This window comes from Parasteatoda tepidariorum, chromosome 4, assembly GCF_043381705.1.
Source record: "Parasteatoda tepidariorum isolate YZ-2023 chromosome 4, CAS_Ptep_4.0, whole genome shotgun sequence".
Lineage (NCBI taxonomy): Eukaryota > Metazoa > Arthropoda > Arachnida > Araneae > Theridiidae > Parasteatoda > Parasteatoda tepidariorum.
In genome coordinates, this window is record NC_092207.1 from 88,389,058 (window position 1) to 88,412,433 (window position 23,376).

Here is a 23,376-nt window from a genome sequence, read left to right on the forward strand (position 1 = left end):
TTTTATTAGCTGCTTAAACATATCTTTTTGGTTTATTTGTTTGATCTTGATGTCTTATTTGTTAATTACCATTATATAATTATTTTTAAACAGCCCCTTTACAATAAAAACTGGTGATCAGTAATTACCCCAGAAGTGATCAGGAATTACCCCAGAAATGATCAAGACCAGGGGTAATTCCTGATAACTAAAAATTTAAAATCTTTTAAATTCTAATTAGATTTTCAAACAAAAGAAGTTGGCATAGGACTCATCTCATATAGCCTCAAACTTCCAGTAAATATTAAAATTCTATTTTGAACAGTTTTTTCACAAAATAGATGTTTGCATTTTTTGATCAGGAATTACCCCAGGTCACTCTATGAATAAAAATGGATATTTTCAATGCAGCTAAGTCTTTTAGCTATTAATACTTTATTTAGAGGCCATAAAAATTAAAAGTATTTTTCATAACCACAAGTAGATTTAAATAAAGTACTTGATGACAATAATTAATGTATTTCAGTAAAATTAAAATTACTGGGTAAACTGCATACTTTGCATTGAAAGTTTCATGTTTGATAAGAAAAAAATATCTCCTAATAAATATACATGAGGTTAAAAATGGAAAAATATAGATTAACAATATCTATGTTTAACTATAAATTTAAAATTTCATTCTTTTTAATACAGAAAATAGCAACAAAATTGCTAGGAGTTATTCATTAATTAAATTTAATGGTTACATTTTCATTTCCTGAACATGAAAATAAAATTAGATTTTGAATATTTGCTTATGAAATTATGATAGATTGCCAAAAAATAGTCATGTTCTCTAATTATTGCTCTCCATTGTATTAATGCACTGGGAAAAGTGAGGAAATCAAACTTTTGAAAATATTTTTATAATGTTAGAAATATTTGAAAACATTTACATAAATATTTTTATAACTACAAATGTAAGTAGAATTCGAATGGTGATTTCATAGGAAATAAATTGTACCATAGGTTACATAAATTTTTGCTGAAATACTAATCTAGAAGACTGTATATTTAAATAGTGAAATAATAAAAAAAATTATTGTAACCTATTTGATTTTATCTTTCTTCAATCTGGCACTGATGGTGTTGCATTATTTCGACTTAATTCTTATTGAAATAGCTAACTGCACAAATTACAGAATGAAATGCATACAAATAATTTCTCTTTCATTTTTAAGCCCATATGAATTCAGTTTATTTTTGGCAAAGCAAAAAATTTACGACAAAATACGAAAACATGTTCATTAAATTTTAATGATCTGTCTTAATATGTTCTTAGCATCAATTTGGACCACTGTATTGGTAGTATTAAGATAACCGCACATTTTTGATATCAACTGGGCTGTGGCTCGCAAAAATCTTTAAAAAAAAAAAGTCACAGAAATGGCCAACTAGAAGCCATCTCCAGGCAAGCCACAACAAATATCTATTTTAATATTTTGCAAGTTCAAAAACTTTTGCCGCCTTGGTGAATGTTGTTCGTAAACATGTACTGAAATATTACCAAGTAGCTTTACCTTTGAATTGTTAGGCATCTTTTTTGGGTACCCGTGTAAATGGCAAGCAAGCCTTGAAAAAGATTATAGAAAATTTAAATTAAAACATTAGAAAATTCACTTTGACTAAGATTTTCAGAAATATTACAGTATTTGTTTAAAGGAAATAAGGGACATTTTATTTGAGCAAATGATGTACAAAATGAAAATAAATTATGAAATATATTTCATATTATACTAGAGCAAAACTAATTAGAAATGTTAAAAATGGCATTTATAGGTTTATGAATGGCGTATATTAATGTCATTGCATTTACATTTGAATAACCTGGGACTTTGCTTTCGAGGACTTCAAATTTTCACCAGAATAAACATTCAATTTTTAAAACTTATAACAAAAAAAAGCTTTTAGCAATATATTTAAACATTTGCTATCTTTATTGAACTATGGATTTAAAGGTGAAAATAAATACTTTAGTACAGGTATTTATTAGCAGACCTGTATAATGTATACGAATGCCATTCACGGAAAATTTGTAACTAATTCAAAATTAAATATGATTTGGATTCGTGTGGTTTAAAAATTACTCATTGAGATTCATATTCACAAACTTTATGTAAATGAAATCTCACATCAATATTTTTATTGAAATGTTGATTACATTATGTGGATTAATGTTATTTACACACACTTTTTTTCCACTCAAATTTCAGGGATCTTTGCAATTATTTAAAAAATGTTTTTGCGCATAAAATTTTTGGATTCCTTATTTTCAACTTTTTTACCAAACTTATCCCTGTAGTATGAACCAATATAAAGTTCTATAAAAATTAAATACTTTTAAAAGAATCTGGGATTTTCAAACAAAATGAGATGGCGAAGAAAGGGTTGAAGCTAGTTACCAAGAGCAACGAGTGCAGAAAGTTTTCTAAGTGAGATTTTTGTGTTCGCAGGAAGGTTTTCTATTTCATCCAAGTCTGATTATCAGCCATTTTGTTACAGAAATACCTTATGATAATGATAAATATAAACTGTTCATGTTTTTGTATTCTGAAGATGAAAACAAAACTACGAAAATTTTAAATTACACCTCTATAAATGCCTAGCTCGATAACTGCTTTCCATTAGGAGAGACATACAATAGTGTAGATATAAAATCTCCTCGATGACTTTTATTTTCAATAGTATTATTAGAGAAGTTGAGAATAAGTTAAAGATACTATTATACTAATTTATTTAAAAAAAATTTTTTTATTGACTCTAGGAATAAGNTCAGATCAATGATTTACCAGTATTTTAAAGATTTTTTTTTCTAAATTGTTTGAACTGATTATGCATAGTTTTGAATAAATCACAATGCAACTATTTTTTTGTTTACCTAATATTTATACGTTTTTCATTGTAATAGTTGTTACTACTTAAGATCAATAAAACCATCCATATGTTTTACTATGCGTATATATTTACAATACAACTTTATGTTCGTGCTCTCATTTGCTTTATCAAAGTATATATCTTTTCAGTCTTATCAAATTCTAATGATTTATGCATACTTATAATTAGAACAATGAATCAGAGACTTGCAAAAAAAAAAAAAAAAAATGATATTAAAGTTAATCAGACTCTGAAGCTTTTGCATCACTGTCACAGCTTCTTTTTCTTAGAATTTCAGGTCCTTCCTTTTTAGAAGAGGAGCGAGAAATTTCTTTATCACTCTCTTTAGCCTGAGATCGTCTTGGACTTCTAGAAATTGATCGTTTAGCAGGACTTCTTGAAACAGAGCGTTTTCTCAATCTCAATTTTTTATCCCTGTGAGAACGATGTCTTGAAGCAGGTGACTCAGAGCGCTTCGACGAACGCCTGCTAGATTTACGAGGTGACCTAGATCTAGGTCGTGACACAGACTTTTTGCCACGATTCCGCGCATTTTCAATGCTTGATGAACTTTCGGATGAAGAATACCGCCTCCTTATTTTTCTCACAGGAGAACGAGATCGTTTACGATCTCTTGACCTCGATCTGGGCTTTCTCGAAGACTTTCCGGACCTGCTGGCTACTCTACTAGGACTTCTCGACCTTGATCGACTTTTAGTCTTATCTCTTGTTTTTATTTTTGATTCAGCATCTTCTTTAACCACAGTTAAAATATTTTCATTTGGTGATTTTTCCGATACAGCTACTTCAATTTCTTTTTTATCAATTTCCATATTCTCAGGTTGTTCACTTTCTATATTTTCAAACTTAATCTCAATTTTAGGACCAATCTTTTCCTCTACAGGGTAGCTTGTAATTGGACTACCCACTGACCTTGCTGGTGATGTAGACTTCATTTCAATGTCTGGCATGCACTTATCATCTTCTGCTTTTTTATCACTTTCTTCTCCTAAAAGTGGAAGTTTAGATGCATCTGGTGACTGAGATCTCGAAGACGAGATTGATACTTTAACAGACTTAGGATCTTTAGTAACTTGAGAAGTTTTACTCCTCGATCGAGATCTGTCTTTAGCAACAGAAGAACGACTCTTAGAATTAGATCTCTTAGTAGTTTTAGAACGTGTTGGACTTCGAGAACTGGTTCTACGGCTCCTTTTAGATAATCTGCTTCTTGAACGCGAGCGTGCACTGCGAGAACGGGACCTACGATGTTTGGTGCGGGCCAAGCCACTTCTTGATCTAGAACGGTGATTTCTTCGAGATCGAATACTTCTAGACCTTGATCTACGACTCTTCTTCCCCAACTTACTTTTTGAATCACTTGTCTTGGAACGAGATCGTCTACTTCTGGAATAGGATCGCTTTGAACGTCGAGCTTTACTTCTTGATCTGGATCTTCTTGGACGACTTCTAGACCGGGAACGTCTAGGTTTACTTCTAGAGCGAGATCGGTGTGTTTTGGACTGTTTACTTCGAGAACGTGATTTTCTTCTTCGAGATGTTGATCTCCGTCTGGGAGATCGAGATCTTCTTCTGTCTTTGGAACGAGATCTTTTATCTCTCTTACGCGATGACCGCCTTGAACTTGATCTAGATCGCCGTCTCGACCTAGATGATGATCTTCGCCTTGATCTCGAGGAGGAACGCCGTCTAGAACGAGAAGATTTACCACTTATTTCAGGTTCAACCACCCTAGCAATAAGGCTTTCAGCTTCTTTCAAACGCTTCATTGCTTCTTCAGTATCTTTTTCAGATATAACTTCAGAATCCTTTTGAGGTTTAACGATTGCTGAACTTGAATGTTGTATGCTTAATTTGTTACCCTTTAACGTTATTCCATCACACTGAAGAGCTTTAACAATAGAAGCTCGATCAGTAAATTCAACAAATGCAGATTGAGTCATGTGCTTATCATCATGGCCGGCCATACGGAGATATTTAACTTCACCCACAACTCCGTTTATAAAATCAAGAAGTTGTGAAGCAGTTACTTGTGAGCTAATATTTTCAATGTAAACAGTTCTCCTTATTTCTTCAATAGTATTGGGATCTTGATCAGCAGACAATGGAGGATATTGAGGCAGACCCAAAATATCTAAATTGGTATCAATAGACGTAATTACTAAATTACCATCCACAGCGGCGATATCATTACTAACATCTTTGAATCCAGACGACAATAAACCTGGTAATGCTGACACTGGATTATGAAGATCGAAAGCTGTGTTATCTTCACTAGGAATTGTATCACCAGGAATAGCAACAACAACTAACGCTCTATCGATAAAGACAGTGTTAGTAAGATGTAAAGCAACTCGCACACTCCACGATTCCGCATATTTTACATAACATACTTTAAATTGAGGCTGTACCACAGAGACAGTAGGGTACATTTTAATATCTTTGATTTTTCCCATAAATCCAAACAGTTTCTCCATTTGATCCAAAGTGGCCAAGGTAGAAACATTGCTCACTTGAGCTATCAAAGGTAGCTCTTCAGTCATAATTGAATGGTAAACTACAATGTAGTTAAGAGAAATTAAGATAAAATGTTATCTAAGATCTTATGTAAACATAATTTAGAAAGTTAATTTAATAGCAAAAAAATGTCTTCTCTCTTCTTTAACCCGGCATAAGCATAACACAATGATGCCAATTCCTGCATTAAATTAATTTAGTTTAGGTTAAAGCTTACATCTAATTTAGTAAAGTTGTAAGTTTATTTAAATAAAATGGTTTTTAAAGTAATTCTATTACTTTTACTCTAAAGATGTTTGCTTTATAAAATAAAATTAAGTTTTGATAAATTAAAATAAAGTTCTGTGGAAGTAAAATACATTCAAATGGACAGAAGTAAGCAGTCTGTCGTGTCGTCTAAAGTGATTTCTATAAACATTTTCATCTTCACCAACTGAAATAATTTATATTATTATATTGCTATAAAATTACTAATTATTGATATTTAAAATGTTTTTCAATACAATTGTATTGAGACGAACTCTTCTTTCTGTGCAGATTATTCCTACAGCTTTCATGGCTAAACAAAGCAAAAAAGACTTTGAAGCAATTGAAACTTACAATAAGTTGCGTAAAAAACCTTTAGCGGAAACCAGTTATTCTGATTCTGAGCTGCGTAGCGCTCAAAAGTTTTTTGATCAAGTAAAAAAGTATCGGCAGCTTTCAGAAGAGGGATTTGAACCTTCTAAACTATTTATGGTGTGGCGAGTTGCACCCCTTATTCACCGACCTATTTGGGAGAAAGAAATTATTTTAAAACTAGGATTACATAAAGATAAAGCAAAATACGCTACAGTAAAAAATACCGCATCTAACAACAAAATGTTGTGGAAAGTTAAACATTTAATTCGTCTTAAACCTATAACTTTCCCAGACGGTTTACCCACAAATGACGATTTGTATGGAACATTTCTAAAACAAAGTGGTGAATTAGTTATTGCAGAGCGTTTAAAAGTTAAGCCTGAAGACTTGGAAAGGGATCCTGAATTTGAACGGGTTAAACTCGATCAAAGGACTATAAAAGAAAACCTGCGCATCAAATGGAATGCTGGCTACCCAAAAATGTATTGATACTAAACCTATGTTTGTTAAAATTAATTTCTTACATCATTAAAAAGCATAATCTTAGTGCATATAAATTGCTTTCATTTTTAATTTGCATAAGGACATTATATGAATTTTTTTTAAGTTCGTGAAATATAATAAAACCTTAATCTTTATTTTCAATTTATCTGTTAGAAATATAAGTAGAGTTGAAGATTTAAACTGTGCTTTTGTTAATAAAGTGTTTGTTTGAACATGTTTTATAGTAGTTGAATAGTGTTAAAATTGTAACATTGGTGTTGCTATGGTTTCTAGTTGCTGCAGCTATGTTAAACAAAATTTTTTATTTAAGGTAGGTATTTATTTATTATTATAATGACGCCTGAAAATTTCAACAAATATCAATACTTATTTATTGATTATTTTCATTCTTTCCAAAAATGGATATTCAGAAAGTATTAATCAATGCTAATGAATACTACACAAATGTGCACAAAACTGACAGGTTTACTCACTCAATTTTTTTATTATTTGTTGCCTTCCTGGTAACTCTGCACTAATAGATCAATAAAACATGTCTTGAGATATTTAATTTGTTAAGATTTAAACTGGAAGATTTTTATATTTATAGCAGGCAGTGATAAATTAAAAAAAAAAAGAAGAAGCTCTCTAAAGGGGACCTATTTGAAGGGTATAACTTGTAGCCATCTCAAGGTAAACAATTACACAAATTTTTAAAAAATTTTTCAAGGACAAAAACCTGTAAACCCTTTGGTGAAGGTAGTTAAGGCAGATAGGTACCAATATGGAAATATCTCCGTTATTATGTTCAGTATCAAAACTGAGGGTATTATTTATAGTTATAATGCAAAATTTATCTAATTCAACTGACAGTTAAAATTTACAACAAGCAAAGCTATACATTTATATTTTTGTTGATACATTGTGATAAGAACTGTACTGTGTCTGTTGGCAAAAAACTTAAAATTGTTTAAACTTTTATAATGCAAACAGTTGTTTTATTGCCATTTTTTCCAGGGTGCATAGCATTTTTAAAAAGTGTTTATTTTCATTTTTTAAAGGCCTTTAACCCAGTGACGGTTCTGCACGTAATAAGTCACATTTTAGCATGCAGTCTTCTCTGCATAGCAAAACCGGTTTTCCCATGTTAATGGATAGGGGAACTGTGTGTAGGTGAGAAACATTCTCCCAATTTTGCCCATTTCCGTAACCGCCAGTGGGTTAAAGGTGCTTTTTTCCATGGGTGTTTAATTTTCTTTTTTCCAAAATGTGATATTTTTCTTTACCATGTTGATTTTTACCACAAATTATGCAAAAAAAACATTGTCCTATTCAACATTTTCACAATTTATTCAATCCCAATCTATTTCGGCGTACCGTCGGTCTGTAGTGTATGAAAACACCATTTGTTTTACATGTTTGATGAAATGTCTGCGGGTCCGCACTTACATATAATAAGCTGGATTCAGTGGTAAGGATTTTTGTCTCTCATGTGCAACTATGCTGCATTTTGCAAGAGATTCTCAATTCCAGACTTAATTTTTCACCCTCAGTAATAGAGTCGAAAAATCTCTCAAATTTTTGCTGATTATGGGGACCAACTAAACTTCGTCAATTTTTTTTCTTGATTAGCGATAGAAGTTTTCTTTTCTCTTGTTAATTCCATTGTTGGTGATGCTCCATCATTTTCGTCACTGGCAAGCAAATAAAACCATCATTGTCAAAAACTTGTCAACCCTTTCTAATTATGAAATTTTTTCAAAATGCTTAAAAATATTTTTTCTTGAAAAGTGCTTATTTTTTGTTGAAAAATTTGGCTACGCACCCTGTTTTCAAATAATCCAGTTCATAGATTTTAAGTGACACAGTTTATTTTTTATTGTTTTGTATTTATTTCAAATAACTTAGTGATAAAACAAACTACAATAGAACAGATTAACACAACGACAAAAAAAAAATTCTTACTTGATCTAGTTAGATGGGTCTGCCAGAATTACACCAATCAGATTCTCAATGCACATTTTATATGAATTTTCAATTAGATAAATAATTAGTTATTAAATTTTTTTTAACACAAGATAGATTAGTTAAAAAATAAGAGGAAATATTGTTTAAAGTTCTAATTAACTTAACTTTTTTTCATCTGTAAATACGGCATTGATTTAGAGTTTGCTCATACAGTTCCATGTCTGGCAACTTACATATACAATGCCTAGTCATTGTATAAAAAGCCTATAGGTTTTTTGTCGTTCTAAGGAATGCTTAGGTAATGTGTTAAATATTTATAATTTCACACTTTACTTAAAAATTTCAGGTATTCTATGGAGTGTCAGATTTCATATATTGATGGTACCCACCCATATACCATTGTCTAGCTAAGATATCAGAATTTGGGACCATTCATAGAATATTAAAGTTGCTTTTGTGTAGCCAGAGATTGTGAAAAATGCTTTTATGCTCATCTAAAATATTTCATTACGAAATGTACATGTTTCCCTTATGTTTGCAGCAGGGTTGGCAAGTTTTTGACACATGACGGTTTTTACCATAGTTTTTACCGTCATGTCAAAAACCCATAGTTTGGTAAAATAATTTATAAGTATTTGGTAAAATAATTTTGAATCGATTCAAATCGACAAAAAGTTCAAAGAAGATCTTCTCGAAATTTGAACTCATCCATACTAAACTCAGAAATCGACTGGGCAATGAAAAATGCGCAAGCTAGTCAATTGCTATCGAATGCTTCAGCACAGTGACCCCGACTACTGAGCATGTAATTTTGTTTGTAATTAAGTTTTGTTTAATGTGCTTTTTCAACTGACTAAAAGTTTGTTGAAAAAGTAAAGTAAGTTTGTTGTAAAGGTTGCCGCAGATATTTCTGAAACCTTTATTAAAGATATCTGTTCAACGAATGCTCTACATCAGTGGTTACAAACTGGCGGGCCGCATCCGGAAGCCTTTTTTTGTGATCCGCGAACTAAAGTATATTAGTTGTCGTTTTTTTGCGGACAATTTTCGTAAAAAATCTATATGGGTTTAAAATACTTTTCATTCCTTTAGAAAAACCTAATTTCTTCGTTTCTGTTAAATTTAGCATACCAATGAACGGTGCAAAAAAAATTATTTCTCAGGTTTTGCATCCAAGAAAATATTTATTTATGTCGTGTATGTTGCTCTTTTTTATTTGTTTTTTTTTTTCGTATTTTGTGAATATAATTTAGCATGTGCGTATCAGAAATTTTCTCGAAGATGTTCTCCCATTTAACTTTTTGAAATCACTCATTTTGGACGAAATTATTTACATTTGTAAATTTTATAACGCATAAAAGAGGGAATGAATAGCATCTTTTATTTAAATACGTTGAATTGAATATCGCATGAGCGGAAAAGGAAGAAAAAAATTCAATTTCAGATGCTCAAGAATTTTTTGTTGTTGCTATAATTCCTAAGTCGAAAAAATGTTAATTCATCATAGAATTAAGTTTAAAAGAAAAAAAAAAATCTTGTCATTAAGTTTCTAATTCAGAGAAGATTCAAAATGATACGTATCAAGCATTATTTGTAATGCTTGTTTATTTTGGTTTTTATATTAAAAAAAATCTGACAGTAATATTTAATGTAACTACAAACGTAAAAGAGTCTAATATAAAATTTTGATAAAGTTGCGGCCCGCCATTTAATTGGTGTTTTTAATTGCGGCCCCCGGCCACATGTTACTTGGAAACCCCTGCTCTACATATTGACATTGAGAAAATATTACTATAAGAACAATTGTGAATTGAAAAATATGAATAAACAAAAAAACACAATACTGTAAATGAATTAATAGAAAGTGCTTAAGTGAAATGTACATGCATTTCATTAAAGAGATTGGACTAGGATTCTTGCTACTGATTGCCATTGCCCCAAAACATCGCATTTGGTGACCAAATGAGCAATCTACCAAAAAAAAAAACATTTTTTTCTAACTCTTGTATTTCAAACAGGAAAAAAAATTGTTTTTTTTCTTTGGCCATGTTGATAAACGCAAGATTTACTTAAAAAAATGGAAACTGTTGAAAAAATAAGTTCCCAATGTAGAGATCCAAATCTGGCAGAGACTGCTGCTTTTATGAAAAAGATTTGTAACAATTATGTCCAATAGTGTAGAACATGATATGCTTTTACTACAGGCACTTCATTCTGTTGTCTGTAAGAAAAGATCTGTTGCTGTTTCTGATGCCGCTTTCCGATATCTGCTTGGTGAATCCAAGGAAATTTAAGCAGAGGGTGCATTTCTTGTTTTTCAGTGGAGCCATTTATGGTCAAGAATAAGACTTCAGCCACACACATCACAACCTTTTTATGGGGAACCCATTGGTACATCCACGTATCGTAATTTTGACCTGAGCCAGAGAACGATCAAACTCAGTACCCCCAGAGGTTTGATTTGTTATGGGGACATGGAGGACTTTGTGACCCAACAGATTTAATGTGTACCGGTCACTATTTTTTTTACAAGAGACTTCAGCCAGCGAGGGACGAACTCGCGACCTTTTGAACATGGGCTCAACCAGGCTATCCTGGCCTAGAAATAATCTAGCATTATTAAATCTAACAAAACTGAGAAATCCAATGTATAAAAATTTTCAACAATGTTATATCTGTATGTGTTAACAGGCCTACTAGCAATTTCGGATAAGTATATTTTCAATACTAGCTATCGGTAATTAGAAGTACAATAACAGACATAACATTAACAAAATTTAAGTTAGTACAATTTCAAGGTATTGTACATTGTACTAAGGTTAGCAAGTGTGTAAGGTATACCAAGGTAAGGTTAAGAAAGTAACAGGAACAGTTAAGTTAGTAAACAGGAGTTCTCTAAACTTAATTTTTATTACTCAACCGTAACACTGCAACCTTGACTACAAAATTGTAATAATTACAGATTAATTGCAATAGTTTGCACCTCTGGGAATTGTGCAATTTGAATGTGGGCTTCAAAATAACCAGAATAGAAGATTTTCTAATTTACACTTGTTGGTAATAAAACAGGAAGAAAAAAATTTATTTTAACAGTGCAACAGCTCTTAAACTTCATTTTTATTACTCAACCGTCTGACTGCAATTTTGAAATTGTAATAATTACGGATAAATCGCAACAGTTGGCACCACTAGGAAATGTGCAATTTGAAACGTGGGCTTCAAAAAAAAAAAAAAAAAAAAAAATACTTACAAAATTAAATGTTTTTCAATGTTACTTTATGTATTTCTAATTTGCTTTTTTTTTCAGAATTAGTTTTCCAATTTGTATAATCGATGTTGAATTCAGATCACAAATTTGAGGAAGAGGAGGGGAGGATTTTGCTAAAATTTTGGCTGTTTTTACTGTCAGATTTATCAAATTTCTAAGACATTTCATTTCATATTATTTTATAAAAATTAAGCATAAGGCTTTGAGAAAATTTTCTAACTTTTCCTATATCTATCTTCAAATTACTAAAAATTAATAATGAAAGTTAAAATATTATTGCAATGGAAAATTCTATGATGAATAATGTTTCATTCTAATTCATACTTGAATTTAAAAAAAGAAAAAAAAATATCCAACTGAAAATAATTTGCAGTAAGAAAAATAATTTTTCACATCCTTTTGAAAGCAGACAAAGTAAAGAAAATACAGAAAGCTTTTAGATTTATGCATGATTAAAATAAAATAAATAAATAAAACTGCAACAGTTTCAATATTTTTATTAACGTTTAAGCAATTTGAATATAAAACAACCTTGGAATTTAATAAATATATTTTAATTATACAACTTTCTTTTAAATTTATAAATATAAATGTGATAGTTGTAAGGCACACAATATTAAATAGTAACAGATTAAAATTTTACTCACAAATAGAGTCATTGTAAAAATAGATTTATCAATTTAAACAATTCAATTTCATATTTTTTAAAGAACAATTCATCAATAAGATCGGTAGAATGAATTATATATTTTGTTCAGCATATATTTATCCTTTTCTTTAAGGAAGAAAAATTTATTAATATTAGAGGGTGGATTATATATTTTGTTCAGCAGCAGTTATTGCATTAATTCTAGAATGATATAATAGTAGAAGGAATAGAAAATAACATCTAAAAAATTGTGCTTACTAAGAATGCCAATATATATAACTTGATTAGCAAATAATTTTAGATTTATGAAACTAAGTCATCTGAATTATTTTTCCAAATTTAGTAAGAAATTTAGAACAGAAAATTTAAAGAATTTCTCATAAAATTATTATTATTATTTTTCTTTTACCCAGGGTCATCATATACAATTATAATGTAGAATGTGAGTTGAGATTATTAATAATTAAACAAATTCTTATAACATTTAAAAAACCTACATTACTAGGAAAAAAAATTGCTTTATTAAACAGTTTTAACACAAATAAACAATAGAAACGAAGCAATGAAAATGATTTTTTTTAAAAATTTCAATTTCTTTAAAAAGAAAAATTAAGAATGTTTGTAAAGGAATAGTTTTAATTTAAAACGAAAATTCGTAAATAAATATTTCCATATTTTCAAACTCTCTGTTCTCAGACTGTGTGTTGAGAAATAAAACGTTCTAAAATTTTAAAAAGGACCCCCACAAATAAGTTACAAACAAACACCTTAATTAAAAACCATCAAATTATACTAAAAGTTTGGCAATCTTTAACATGGAAATTAGAACTTTTATTCAGTTCCATATCAATTTTATTAAATAGCATTCATTATTCTTGTAAATTAATATTTACAAATTAAAATATGGTGTCCTTTTGTTACATACTGCAATCAAAATCAGTGTTATTTATAAGGCAAAGAAATAATGCATTCCATCTGAAAAATTTGAACTTTAACAGGCATTTAGAAATCTTTACAAGGAAAAAGCTACAAGAAATAAGTACTTTCAGGCTTAGCAGCCATCAACATAAAAATAAGGGGATATAGGGAATTATCAGGAATATTTGTATGTGTAAATAGGTTTTTATGTACTTAAATTTTGTATTCTTTAAACATTAAAAAAGTAATTATTTCAGAACTATACATTACAGAATGCCAGAAGCTGTAATAGACATTGGTATATTGTTTACTATACTGGAAACAAAGTACGGTGGGAAACTTACCCAGAGGCTCCCATGATCTAGTGTCTATATATTCATATAAAGTTACAATAATAGAGATTTTAATTTTAACAATGCCACATAATCCTAATTAAATTCATATTACATAAGGGATATTTCAATATGCGTTAAGAGATAAGTATTTTGCTTCCATTGCTAAAAATATTAGTTACAATTTAATGATAATATCCTCTATGAATTTAAAGCTCAGTACTTTTTTTTAAATAAGCTCAAGTAAATTTAAGCAATTTACTGATAACTAAATATGCAAGTTACACAGATTAGATTTTTAATCAGTCATTATACAAGTTCTTTTCCTAAAGAAAAAACTTATATAAGAATTGTTTTCATTTTTTATCTTATTTCAGTTATGAAATTTTTGTTTACTGGAATAACTTCTAAATTATGCATTATCATAGTTCCTTTTCAAAAATGTTTTAATTAGCCTTTTATTTTAGTCTAGATTTTTAAATAGTCATTATGCAAGTTATTTCTGAAAGTTTCATAAAATTATTTTTTGGCATACATACATTATATATATATATTCAATTATTTTCATAGAGTGTGTTGAATTTTCTTTAAATGAAATTATTTTTAAATTACACATTATTAAAAGTGTTAATTTCTGTTAATATTTCTAAATGCAGAGATAGAGAGCAAAGGAGTAAATTGAGCAACTTTTTGAATCTAAGATTTAGTTTTACACACAATAATAAATTAATCACAAATTTTTATAGAGAGCATTTTACTTACAATGCAACAAGCACATTTTAGTTTAGTCTTATTTATTTCTGAATGTCCTCTCTTATAATAAAATACACATTCAATTGAGACATTTAAGCTTAAGTGTAACATAAAAAGAAATATAATACAGACACAAAATATATGAATACAATAAATATAAAAACACAATACCATTACAGAATACAGAAATGACACCAAACCATCAACAATCTGAAATTTCATACCTTTGACACACATAAGTAAATCTTAAAATAAGAATTTTACAGCAAAAGTTTACAAATTTAGTACTTACTTTAAGGTCACATATTATACACTAAATGCAGAAACAAGTATATTTTCAAGATTGTTGACTTAATTTTGGTGGACCAGAACAATGCTTGGCACAATATGTATAATAAAAAGTATATAAAACACAATCTTAATTATTATAGTTCATTCAACAATAAATGACAAGCAAACATACATATTAACGAACACAATTAAGTATTACATACTCATAAGAAAAACCTTCAACATCAATTGGGACACAATTAAGAATGAACTATCACAGACTTAGGGGGGAAAAAAGACAAAACATTTATCAACAATTCATAAAATCTAATCAATATAGTAAATAATGGAATGATGATTTGACATCAAAAAATTAAAAACGTGCATTCATAGACAAAATAGTAGACAGATATACTGAAGACTGGTTTGTTCATCTTACATCACTAACAAAAATTGTTCATCTGACAAGAACATCATTTAAGAATAAATGATTAATTATTGTCTTAATTTTTATTAACTAAACAGATAGTATATTAATTATTTTAAAAGTGTATAGCAGAATTGATAATATATGAAGCTCAACTATAAAGATAATTTTTCAGTTATCTATTATTTTTCTACTACTAGCTTATTTATAAATATAAAATTTGAAAATTACTTTACTCATCAGTACAAAAATACTTTAGGAAAATTCGTTGAATAAATATATTTTTTAAATGCCTAATATAAATGCATCCATAATATAGTATAATATGCTTTTAAATCTATTTTTATTGTAAAAGTGAAAATTCTGGTTCCTTTTCAATAAAAAAAAACTTTAAAAAAAGAAATAATGTATAAAAATAGGAAATACTGCAAAACAAAGACATTAAATTTTTTAATACTGATTACGAAATAAATTAAATTTTGTGTAAAAAAAATTTGGAATATTTAATATAGAATATTTAAAAGAACCGAAATAAATATTATAAAATTCAAAGTTATGGATCTAAGAATCGTAATTAATTTATTCTTAAAATTATAATTTTTAATGTCATAAGAAAGAATTATGTACAAATTAGTTTTAGATTTTCAAATTTTAATAAAGTATTTCCTAATTCAAAATTTATTTTTAATGTATAAAATAATGAAGAAAAAAGCAAACATAAAAATTATCTACATATAGGTAACAGCTGTTACCCATGTATAAATACAAAACTTCATTTTTTAAATGTCTTAATATTATTATTTCTAATTTTTTTTTACAAAAGTGTAACATATAAAAATGTCTAAATAGACCATGAACAATATTTCAACTATACACAAGAAAAAAAACGACAAAACATTTAAATGTTTGGGATTAAAAGTAACAAATCTAGTACTAATTAACACATACTTCAAAGTGAAAAAAAGAAGAAAAAATCTGAATCAATATGACTAAAACATTTCAAATTTAAAATACCGGAAAAATTAATATAGGAATATTTCGTAAAAAAATGAAAGAATTATTTTTTTGTATTATTCTTTCTATTTTTTTTAATGGCAGCATTTCGGACACTTTTTTGTAAAATAAAAAGATAAAATTATGGCACTTAAACAACACTTTGTTTCATTCTTCTTCTTTGAGCTAGTTCAGATTCTGTAACAGGTAGCAATTTGATCATTTTATTCTGTTCAATGTTCTTTGCTTCATAAGTTATTTTGGCCCCATCCTATAGAAATTAAAAAAATAAAATAAATGAATAAATAAAAACAAAACATTGGCAAGAATCAATTTGAAGCAAGAATTTAAAACTCTCTCCATTTGGTAGTTTATTTTTACTTTATTTCAATAAATAATAAAAATAATTTAATGTGGCTGTTAAAAATACCTCATAATCTTCTTGCCAATTTTAGTGAATTTGCATCTATTTATAAAGTGACTTAGAGACACAACATTGCTGATTTGTCAATTCACTAAGCAACAAATCACAAATTTGCTTCATCTCTTCCTTTATACACTTATTAAATACAGAATAATTCATAATAAAGGTGCTCATAATCATATATTACTTAAAAATTCAATTTTACATCCTCTTTCTCTGACTTACAAAGGTTAAAACCCTTTAAAATTTTTTGTGTTATTTAGAAGAGAAGTTTTCCTCCTTAGAAGAACTTATTTATATACATAAGTATATAAATATTTTTGAGGGAAAGAAAAAAAGATTTTAAAAGAATTTTTTGTCAACTATGTTACACTTATAAACTGAGGCATTTTATTTTCCTGCTTTTAAAGCAAAAAACACAAATGAGTAATTTTATTAGCCAAACAAATGCCTTCTTAAACATGAAATTCGCATTCCACTTAATAGTTTCTGTAACTTACTTTTTCTTACAACATTTTAAAAACATAATATTAAGTCAAAAGGGTCAAATAAAAAAGCAAACTTGGAATCATGATGGAATTGAGAGTGACAACAAGTGATTTTTGAAAGAAATATTTACAAATAATAATTACTTAAATTCAACACTCGTGCGTCGTATTAACATTGTATTAATTTAAAATATCGGAACCTAGAAGACTATTGAAATGGAGGAAAGAGCAATTGGAAAACACGAACTTGGGATAAAGCATGAAAAAAGTGATAACTAAAATTTAAAATTTGCAAGTTCTAATAATATATTAAAAATATCAGAGTTTGAAAACCCATGGGAAAAGGGCCCAAAAAATTATCACCACAAAGCGTGAAATTTTTATGAAATCCTTTCTAACTCAATGCATTAAAAAAAATAAATTAAGTAGAAAAAAAAAATGCAGTGGAATCACGAAATATAAACAAGTCCAAAAGTGATTTGTAAATAAATCATTAAAAAATAGTTGTTACTCAAATCTCAAATTAGCGTGTCGTAATGACATCGCAATTATAAAAATATTGGAATTTGAAAAACCACAAGGTAATGTCTCTAAGAATGATCAAGAAACTGTGGATTTAAAATAGAATAAAGGGCATCGAAAAATATTCAAATTTAAAATTTGCATTTTGTTACAACATTGTAATTGTGTTAAAATCAATGTGTAAAAACTATTATTATCTGCCTAAAAGACTATCATATATGTTGAAATGGATGAAAAAACAATAAGAAAATGACATGGATTCAATATTGAATTGAAGTGAATCAGAAGCCTCAAAAAGTGATAAGTTAAACTTGAAACTCTTGTTCCATAATAACAGTGCAATAAAAATAACGAAATTTGGGGCCAAAGAATAACTACCATTGTACAGTGTGAAATTAGAATCCTTCTGAGACAAACGTGTTAATAAACAAGTTGAAAAAAAAAAAGTGGAAATAGTAAAAAAAACCACTGTGAAATCATGATAAAATCAAAAGTGCCCAAAACCGTGCTTTGAATAAACAAATACTCATTTCTCAAATCTGAAAATCACGCCTAAATAACATCGTACTAATTAAAAACATTGAAATTCCAAAAGCCAGGTGAAATGTCTAAAAAAAACAATCGCAAACTGATGTTGATTTACAATGAAATCGACCGCATAAAAAAATAACTCAAATTTTAAATTCATATGTCGTGACATCAAATAAATAAAAAAAATTCAGAATTTTTATTTTTAAAGTAATAAAATGTAAACTTTCTTACATACTTTTTCTTCGAAAAAAATGCATGAACTTTTAAGCACCTTTAACACAAAATAAGGATTTAGTTGCTCAACTATTTTTCAGCAAAATTAAGTACTCAAGTACTTGTAAGGCACATACAAACCCTGTGAATAACTAAAAGAAATAAAACTAAATACACCTTCAAGTAACGATGCTAAATTTTTCCAACAATTAAACTAATCACTTAATAAAATAACAATAAAAATTCACCTTAACTGCAGCAATATCTCCTAGAGTAATTCGTGTTTCAGGCAAAAGATGTCTAGCTCGAATAAAATCATGGTTCAAAACATCCGACAGGGTGAACCTTGATTTAGGATCTGTAATTAGCATTCTTCGGATTAATTCCTAAAATATAAAAATTTTTTATTTTAAATTAATAATATTTTTTCAAACATCAGAATCTCAACAAAAAACTTAATTTAACTATTAATAATTTTTCATATCATATATACAGTGGCCATTTACAAAGGAGAACAATCTTGTCCTTTTTGCAATACAAAAAAAATATCCACCATTTACAATCTTCAAGGAGAGAATGTAACCGGCTTTAATGATGCATGAGTGTAATCATACATTATAAAAATATCAGGAAATTCAGTAATTTTCCTATAGCTAATTTTAACACTTTAACTGCACAGTTTTAAAAAAATAGTTTATATCAAATTTTTCTCTTAATACAACTTCATAGTAATTCAAAATAAAAGCAATCTATCAGGTTTTTTACACACAATACAGATTAATCAAAGAGACTGTTATTGTACACTGTTTGATGTTGAATACAAACTACAAACCACTCAGAATTAGTAGGATTTTTAAACTACTTCAAACTTTTATTAACATGATTTATCTGTCTTTCTTTTGAATATCTTCTAAGGAGATTTAATTTTGTTTAAGTTTGGCGCAGTACACCTAATTCTGTCTCTTGAGCTACTTTCTCTCTGTATGCCTGTTAAGGCAGAGAGGTGCGATTGTTCTTGTTTTCCAATGGCGACATCTATGGCCAAGAATTCGACTTCTGCCACACCCGTTGATAAGGCAGACTCATTCATACACCCATAGATCGTAATTTTGACCTGAATCAGACAATGATCAATCTCCAATTTAGTACCCCCAGCGGTATTGATTTCTTATGGGAACATGGAGGGTTTTGCAACTCGACAGATTTAACGTGCTTCAGTCTTGAGCTATTAAACTCTTCTTTCAATCCAGTCTAAACTTCATATCTCAACATTAGTTCTTACGCTGTCCTATTGTGATACTAGTTAATATGTTTAATTTGGATTAGCATGCTTAATAATTTATCTGTATTCTATTGTATTCAAACTTTTAACATTCTCAAAGTTAAGAGAAAAATATTAAGAGCAGAATGAGCTACAATTGTAAAATGAACAACATTTTTCTTTAGGAATTAAATAGAACTGCTGCCAAATAAAATTAATAAAAACAAATCTTTGAATGTCATAAGGAATCAAATATTCTTATAATGAAAAAGAAGCCTAAAAAAAAAGGATAGGTCAGGCAAAGAGACTGAATTTAAGCAGAACATGATGAAAAGATCAAGATGAGGAAAATATGAAGAGACTGAGAGTTTCACTAAAAAAATATAACTGATTGTGGATAATAGAGAAAAGTCTTAAATTAGATTAGGGTCCTTCAAGAGCTTTATCACTAATGGTGATAAAAATGAATTATTTGTAATAAAATTCACATGAAATACAATATAGGGTAAAGTTAACGGCTACAACTATTGTTACCTTTGCTATAAATGATATGTTTTTCCAGTTACCAGTACTCATACTAATTTGTCCCTGCTCTATTCTTGGCAAAATTGTGTTCATATCTTCATTTGGTCCTTTAACAAAAGGAGTGCACCTAAAAAAATTTTAATTATTAAAAATACTTTGTTAAATTTTTTTCCCAATAACCTTAATTCGATATTACCCAAAATTATAATTTAATTTTCTTAAATTAATACACAGATAATAGTACAGAAAACAATAAGAAATACAAATAAAAACTAATAAAGTAAATCGATTTTGATACTATAAACAAATATGCCAGATTAAATTTCTGCATATGATTTGCCAAATTGTATGTCAAAATTTAATCTGGTATAAGCTCTGTGGCACAAAATAATGTTAATTTAAATTTTCTGTTGTTTTGTTCAAGGATATAGAAAAAGTAATGATAATTTTTACACATGAATGCATTATTCTAAAACAGTATCTCACCCGCAAATCACAAAATTTTTTATGAAAAAGCAAGAAATTCATAAAAAGTAATCTTTAACATTAACAAAAACAAAGATTGCTACATCTTGAAATTCAAAAATTACTTGATATAGTACAAAAAAGATTTTTTTAAGATTTCGTCTTTGCTTCGTTTAGTTTCAAGAAACACAATATTCAGGCATGAACAAGAGTTTTGAGGAGATTTATACAATGCATGACTTTCAACCTTAAAAAAGTACAAAGCTCACCACCAATCAAAACTCTATCTTTAAGTGGACAATAGTTTAAGTTTCTACAAATAGGTTTTGTAGGGCAACAGTTCCTAAATGGTGTTTGGTGGAAGGGTAAAAGGGGGTTCAATAAGCAATTTGATTTATTTGGTTCATTTTCATATGTAAATCCCCAAAATAAATTTAAAACTAAATTAGATCCAGGAATGTGAATTCAACTGTAAGATAGAAAACCTAAGTATAGGAATGAAAAATTTCATTCTTCTTATTAAATATTTTCAAAATAAGGTAGACTTTTATAGGTCAATATACTCACAACTGTTTTTACATACTTGATTATTTATAAAGTATATTTGCTGAAAAAAGTTCAATTATTTAATGTCCCATAACTGAAAAAAAAAATTAAAACTACTGGTGTAAAGGATAATCAGCTGCCAATTTTAGAGAGATTTATGCTTAAATTAGGACTTCAATGGGAGAAATGACCACAGAGGCAGAAGATATGGCCTTCATGATAACTCCAAACGTGATTTATGGGAATTTTTACATTTACAAAGCTGGCAATTCAGATTTTATTTCTTGTGTTTTCTATCTGGTTACGTGACAAAAGTTGATGATGGACGACTTAGAGTTCCTCCACATTTTATTGAAAAATTGAATACAAAAATACAAGCCAATGTCTCTTCTATGCATATCATTTTCGATTACTCTTTTATATTTTTGTCTTCTTTGATAAACTTACTAATAAATACTTCATTACAATACTCTCTAAAAGAGCCAGAGTGGCTCCAGAGATAGAGTGTTCGAATTCCAATGAGGTGATCAATCATTAGACCATCGCTAGGATTCGACCCCAGCGATGGATGGTTGATATGAATTTCGCACTCGGCTCATGCATCATGGGTTGGAGTTTTCCTTTTCATGTACTGCAAATGCCAGTTAGTTCCATCAAAAGGTCCTCCACAAAGGCAAACTTATCCCAATACTTGATTCAGGTGTTTCTGGATTGGGTTCAAAATTACAAGGCTATGGTGTTGAAAATTAGTAGTCGAAAACCCAAAGCTGGGTTGGTTGTTCAATGACGGTAATAAAATAAAATATTCTCTAAAAATACTTTTATAACAATATGCAAATTAACTGTTTTTTTGTGAAAATAATGCTTTTAAATTATATTTTTTTCCAGCCTAATTTTAAAATCTTAAATTTTTAAAGATGGATATTTAATTTTAAAGATTAGTAAAGCGAAAAAAAAAAAAGAAAAAAGATCAAGCATTCCTGAAAAATATATAGTTCAAATATAATGCTGTGATTTGTAGCAAAAATGCACATGACAACTTTTACTTTTTTGAGGATTTTACAATTTACAGTGTATCAGCATTTCTAAAGAAAACAATCATAAAATATCATTTCAGGAGTAAAATCATAAATGCAAGATGCTTAAGTATGAAAATTGCGAGTAGATAAATTATACTACTCAATAAGAAATACTTTGAAAAAATTGGATTGAAATAAAGATTTTAATTGATAAAGAAGTTTGCTAAAGCTGACTTTTCAATAAAAAAGAATTTTTAGGGAAAAATAAAATCTCTTTCCAGTGACTAACTCAAATCTTTGTTTAAAAAAAAAGTAGAAAAATTTTATTGCGGGTCAATTTTTGTTTTGTAGAAGATGAAATACTTGTCCTAGTATTTGTCTAAATAAAAACTAATTAAAAAAATATCATTTAGCAAAATATTGTCTACGAAATTGTTTATTAAAGTAATAACCACCTTTGACAGGTATGTTAGATACAGTGAAGACTTTTAAAATGTATTATTTTTTTTACTGTGCTAAAATTCAACCAAAGTACTTATTATTTATTTTCAAAAAATAATTTTATCTATAAAAGGATAAAATTAGTTATAGTGGCTGAAATCAGCAATCACATTATAATATTATAACAACATTGACAAAATTTAAGAGAGCCATTAATAATAACTTTACAATTCAAAATTTTCTTTCTCGCTAATTTTAGAAAATTTTCAATTACTATCCAAATTTTTTTCGACAATTAAGAAATAAACAAACAAGAGCAAAACAATATGTGCTCTAAAGTAAGTGTCAGTTTCATGTCAAATAACTGACATACACATGATATCAGTTTCCCTTGCTAAGTTTAAAATCCTCATGTTAAAAGAAATTTTTATCTTATTTAATTAAACTAATATAAAGCAAAAGTATAAAAACGTTTTAGTTACATTACTTCTGTTTACTAAGGAAAACAACATACCCTGTAAGCATTATGCTCAACATAACACCCATACTCCAAACATCACAAGCTTCACCATATCCTTTTCTCTTTAAAACTTCTGGTGCAGCGAAATTGAGAGTATAACAAGGTGTCATCAACAGTCCATTCTCTGCTTTCATTTGCTTGGCAAATCCAAAATCAATTATGCGTAATGATTGTGGGTCACTATTTGCATACATTATGTTAGAGGGGTTTAAATCCCTATGGACAACCTAAAACACAAAAAAGCCTACATTTAACTTTCTTTCAATCAATAGTTACTACAAAATATTTAAAATCAAGTCAAAAATACTA

At 28.6% G+C, this 23,376-nt stretch overlaps 3 protein-coding genes across 4 annotated transcripts in view; 1 reads left to right on the top strand and 2 right to left on the bottom strand.

Moving 5' to 3' along the window:
- Positions 1-3,104: 3,104 nt before the first annotated feature.
- Positions 3,105-5,738, bottom strand: LOC107444231 (probable splicing factor, arginine/serine-rich 7; the record flags this gene model as incomplete). Its single annotated transcript, XM_016058322.3, is given in 1 exon segment — positions 3,105-5,738. A coding segment is annotated over 1 exon segment (2,325 nt). The 5' UTR covers positions 5,457-5,738.
- Positions 5,739-5,919: 181 nt separating this feature from the next.
- On the top strand, positions 5,920-6,771 carry LOC107444235 (mitochondrial ribosomal protein L30). Its single transcript, XM_016058328.3, has one exon. The coding sequence runs from the start codon at positions 5,920-5,922 to the stop codon at positions 6,538-6,540; it is 621 nt and encodes a 206-aa protein (XP_015913814.1). The 3' UTR covers positions 6,541-6,771.
- Positions 6,772-16,008: 9,237 nt separating this feature from the next.
- The window catches only part of LOC107456412 (ribosomal protein S6 kinase 2 beta), a 33,696-nt gene continuing 26,328 nt past the window's right edge, over positions 16,009-23,376 (bottom strand). For both annotated transcript variants that reach the window (XM_016074266.4, XM_043048527.2), the window contains exons 16-19: positions 23,062-23,294; positions 20,086-20,203; positions 18,539-18,676; positions 16,009-16,383 (exon numbers count right to left, since the gene is read on the bottom strand). In XM_016074266.4, the coding sequence (XP_015929752.2) occupies positions 16,264-16,383; positions 18,539-18,676; positions 20,086-20,203; positions 23,062-23,294 (609 nt within the window). In that variant the 3' untranslated portion in view covers positions 16,009-16,263. The remainder of the gene's footprint in view (positions 16,384-18,538; positions 18,677-20,085; positions 20,204-23,061; positions 23,295-23,376) is intronic.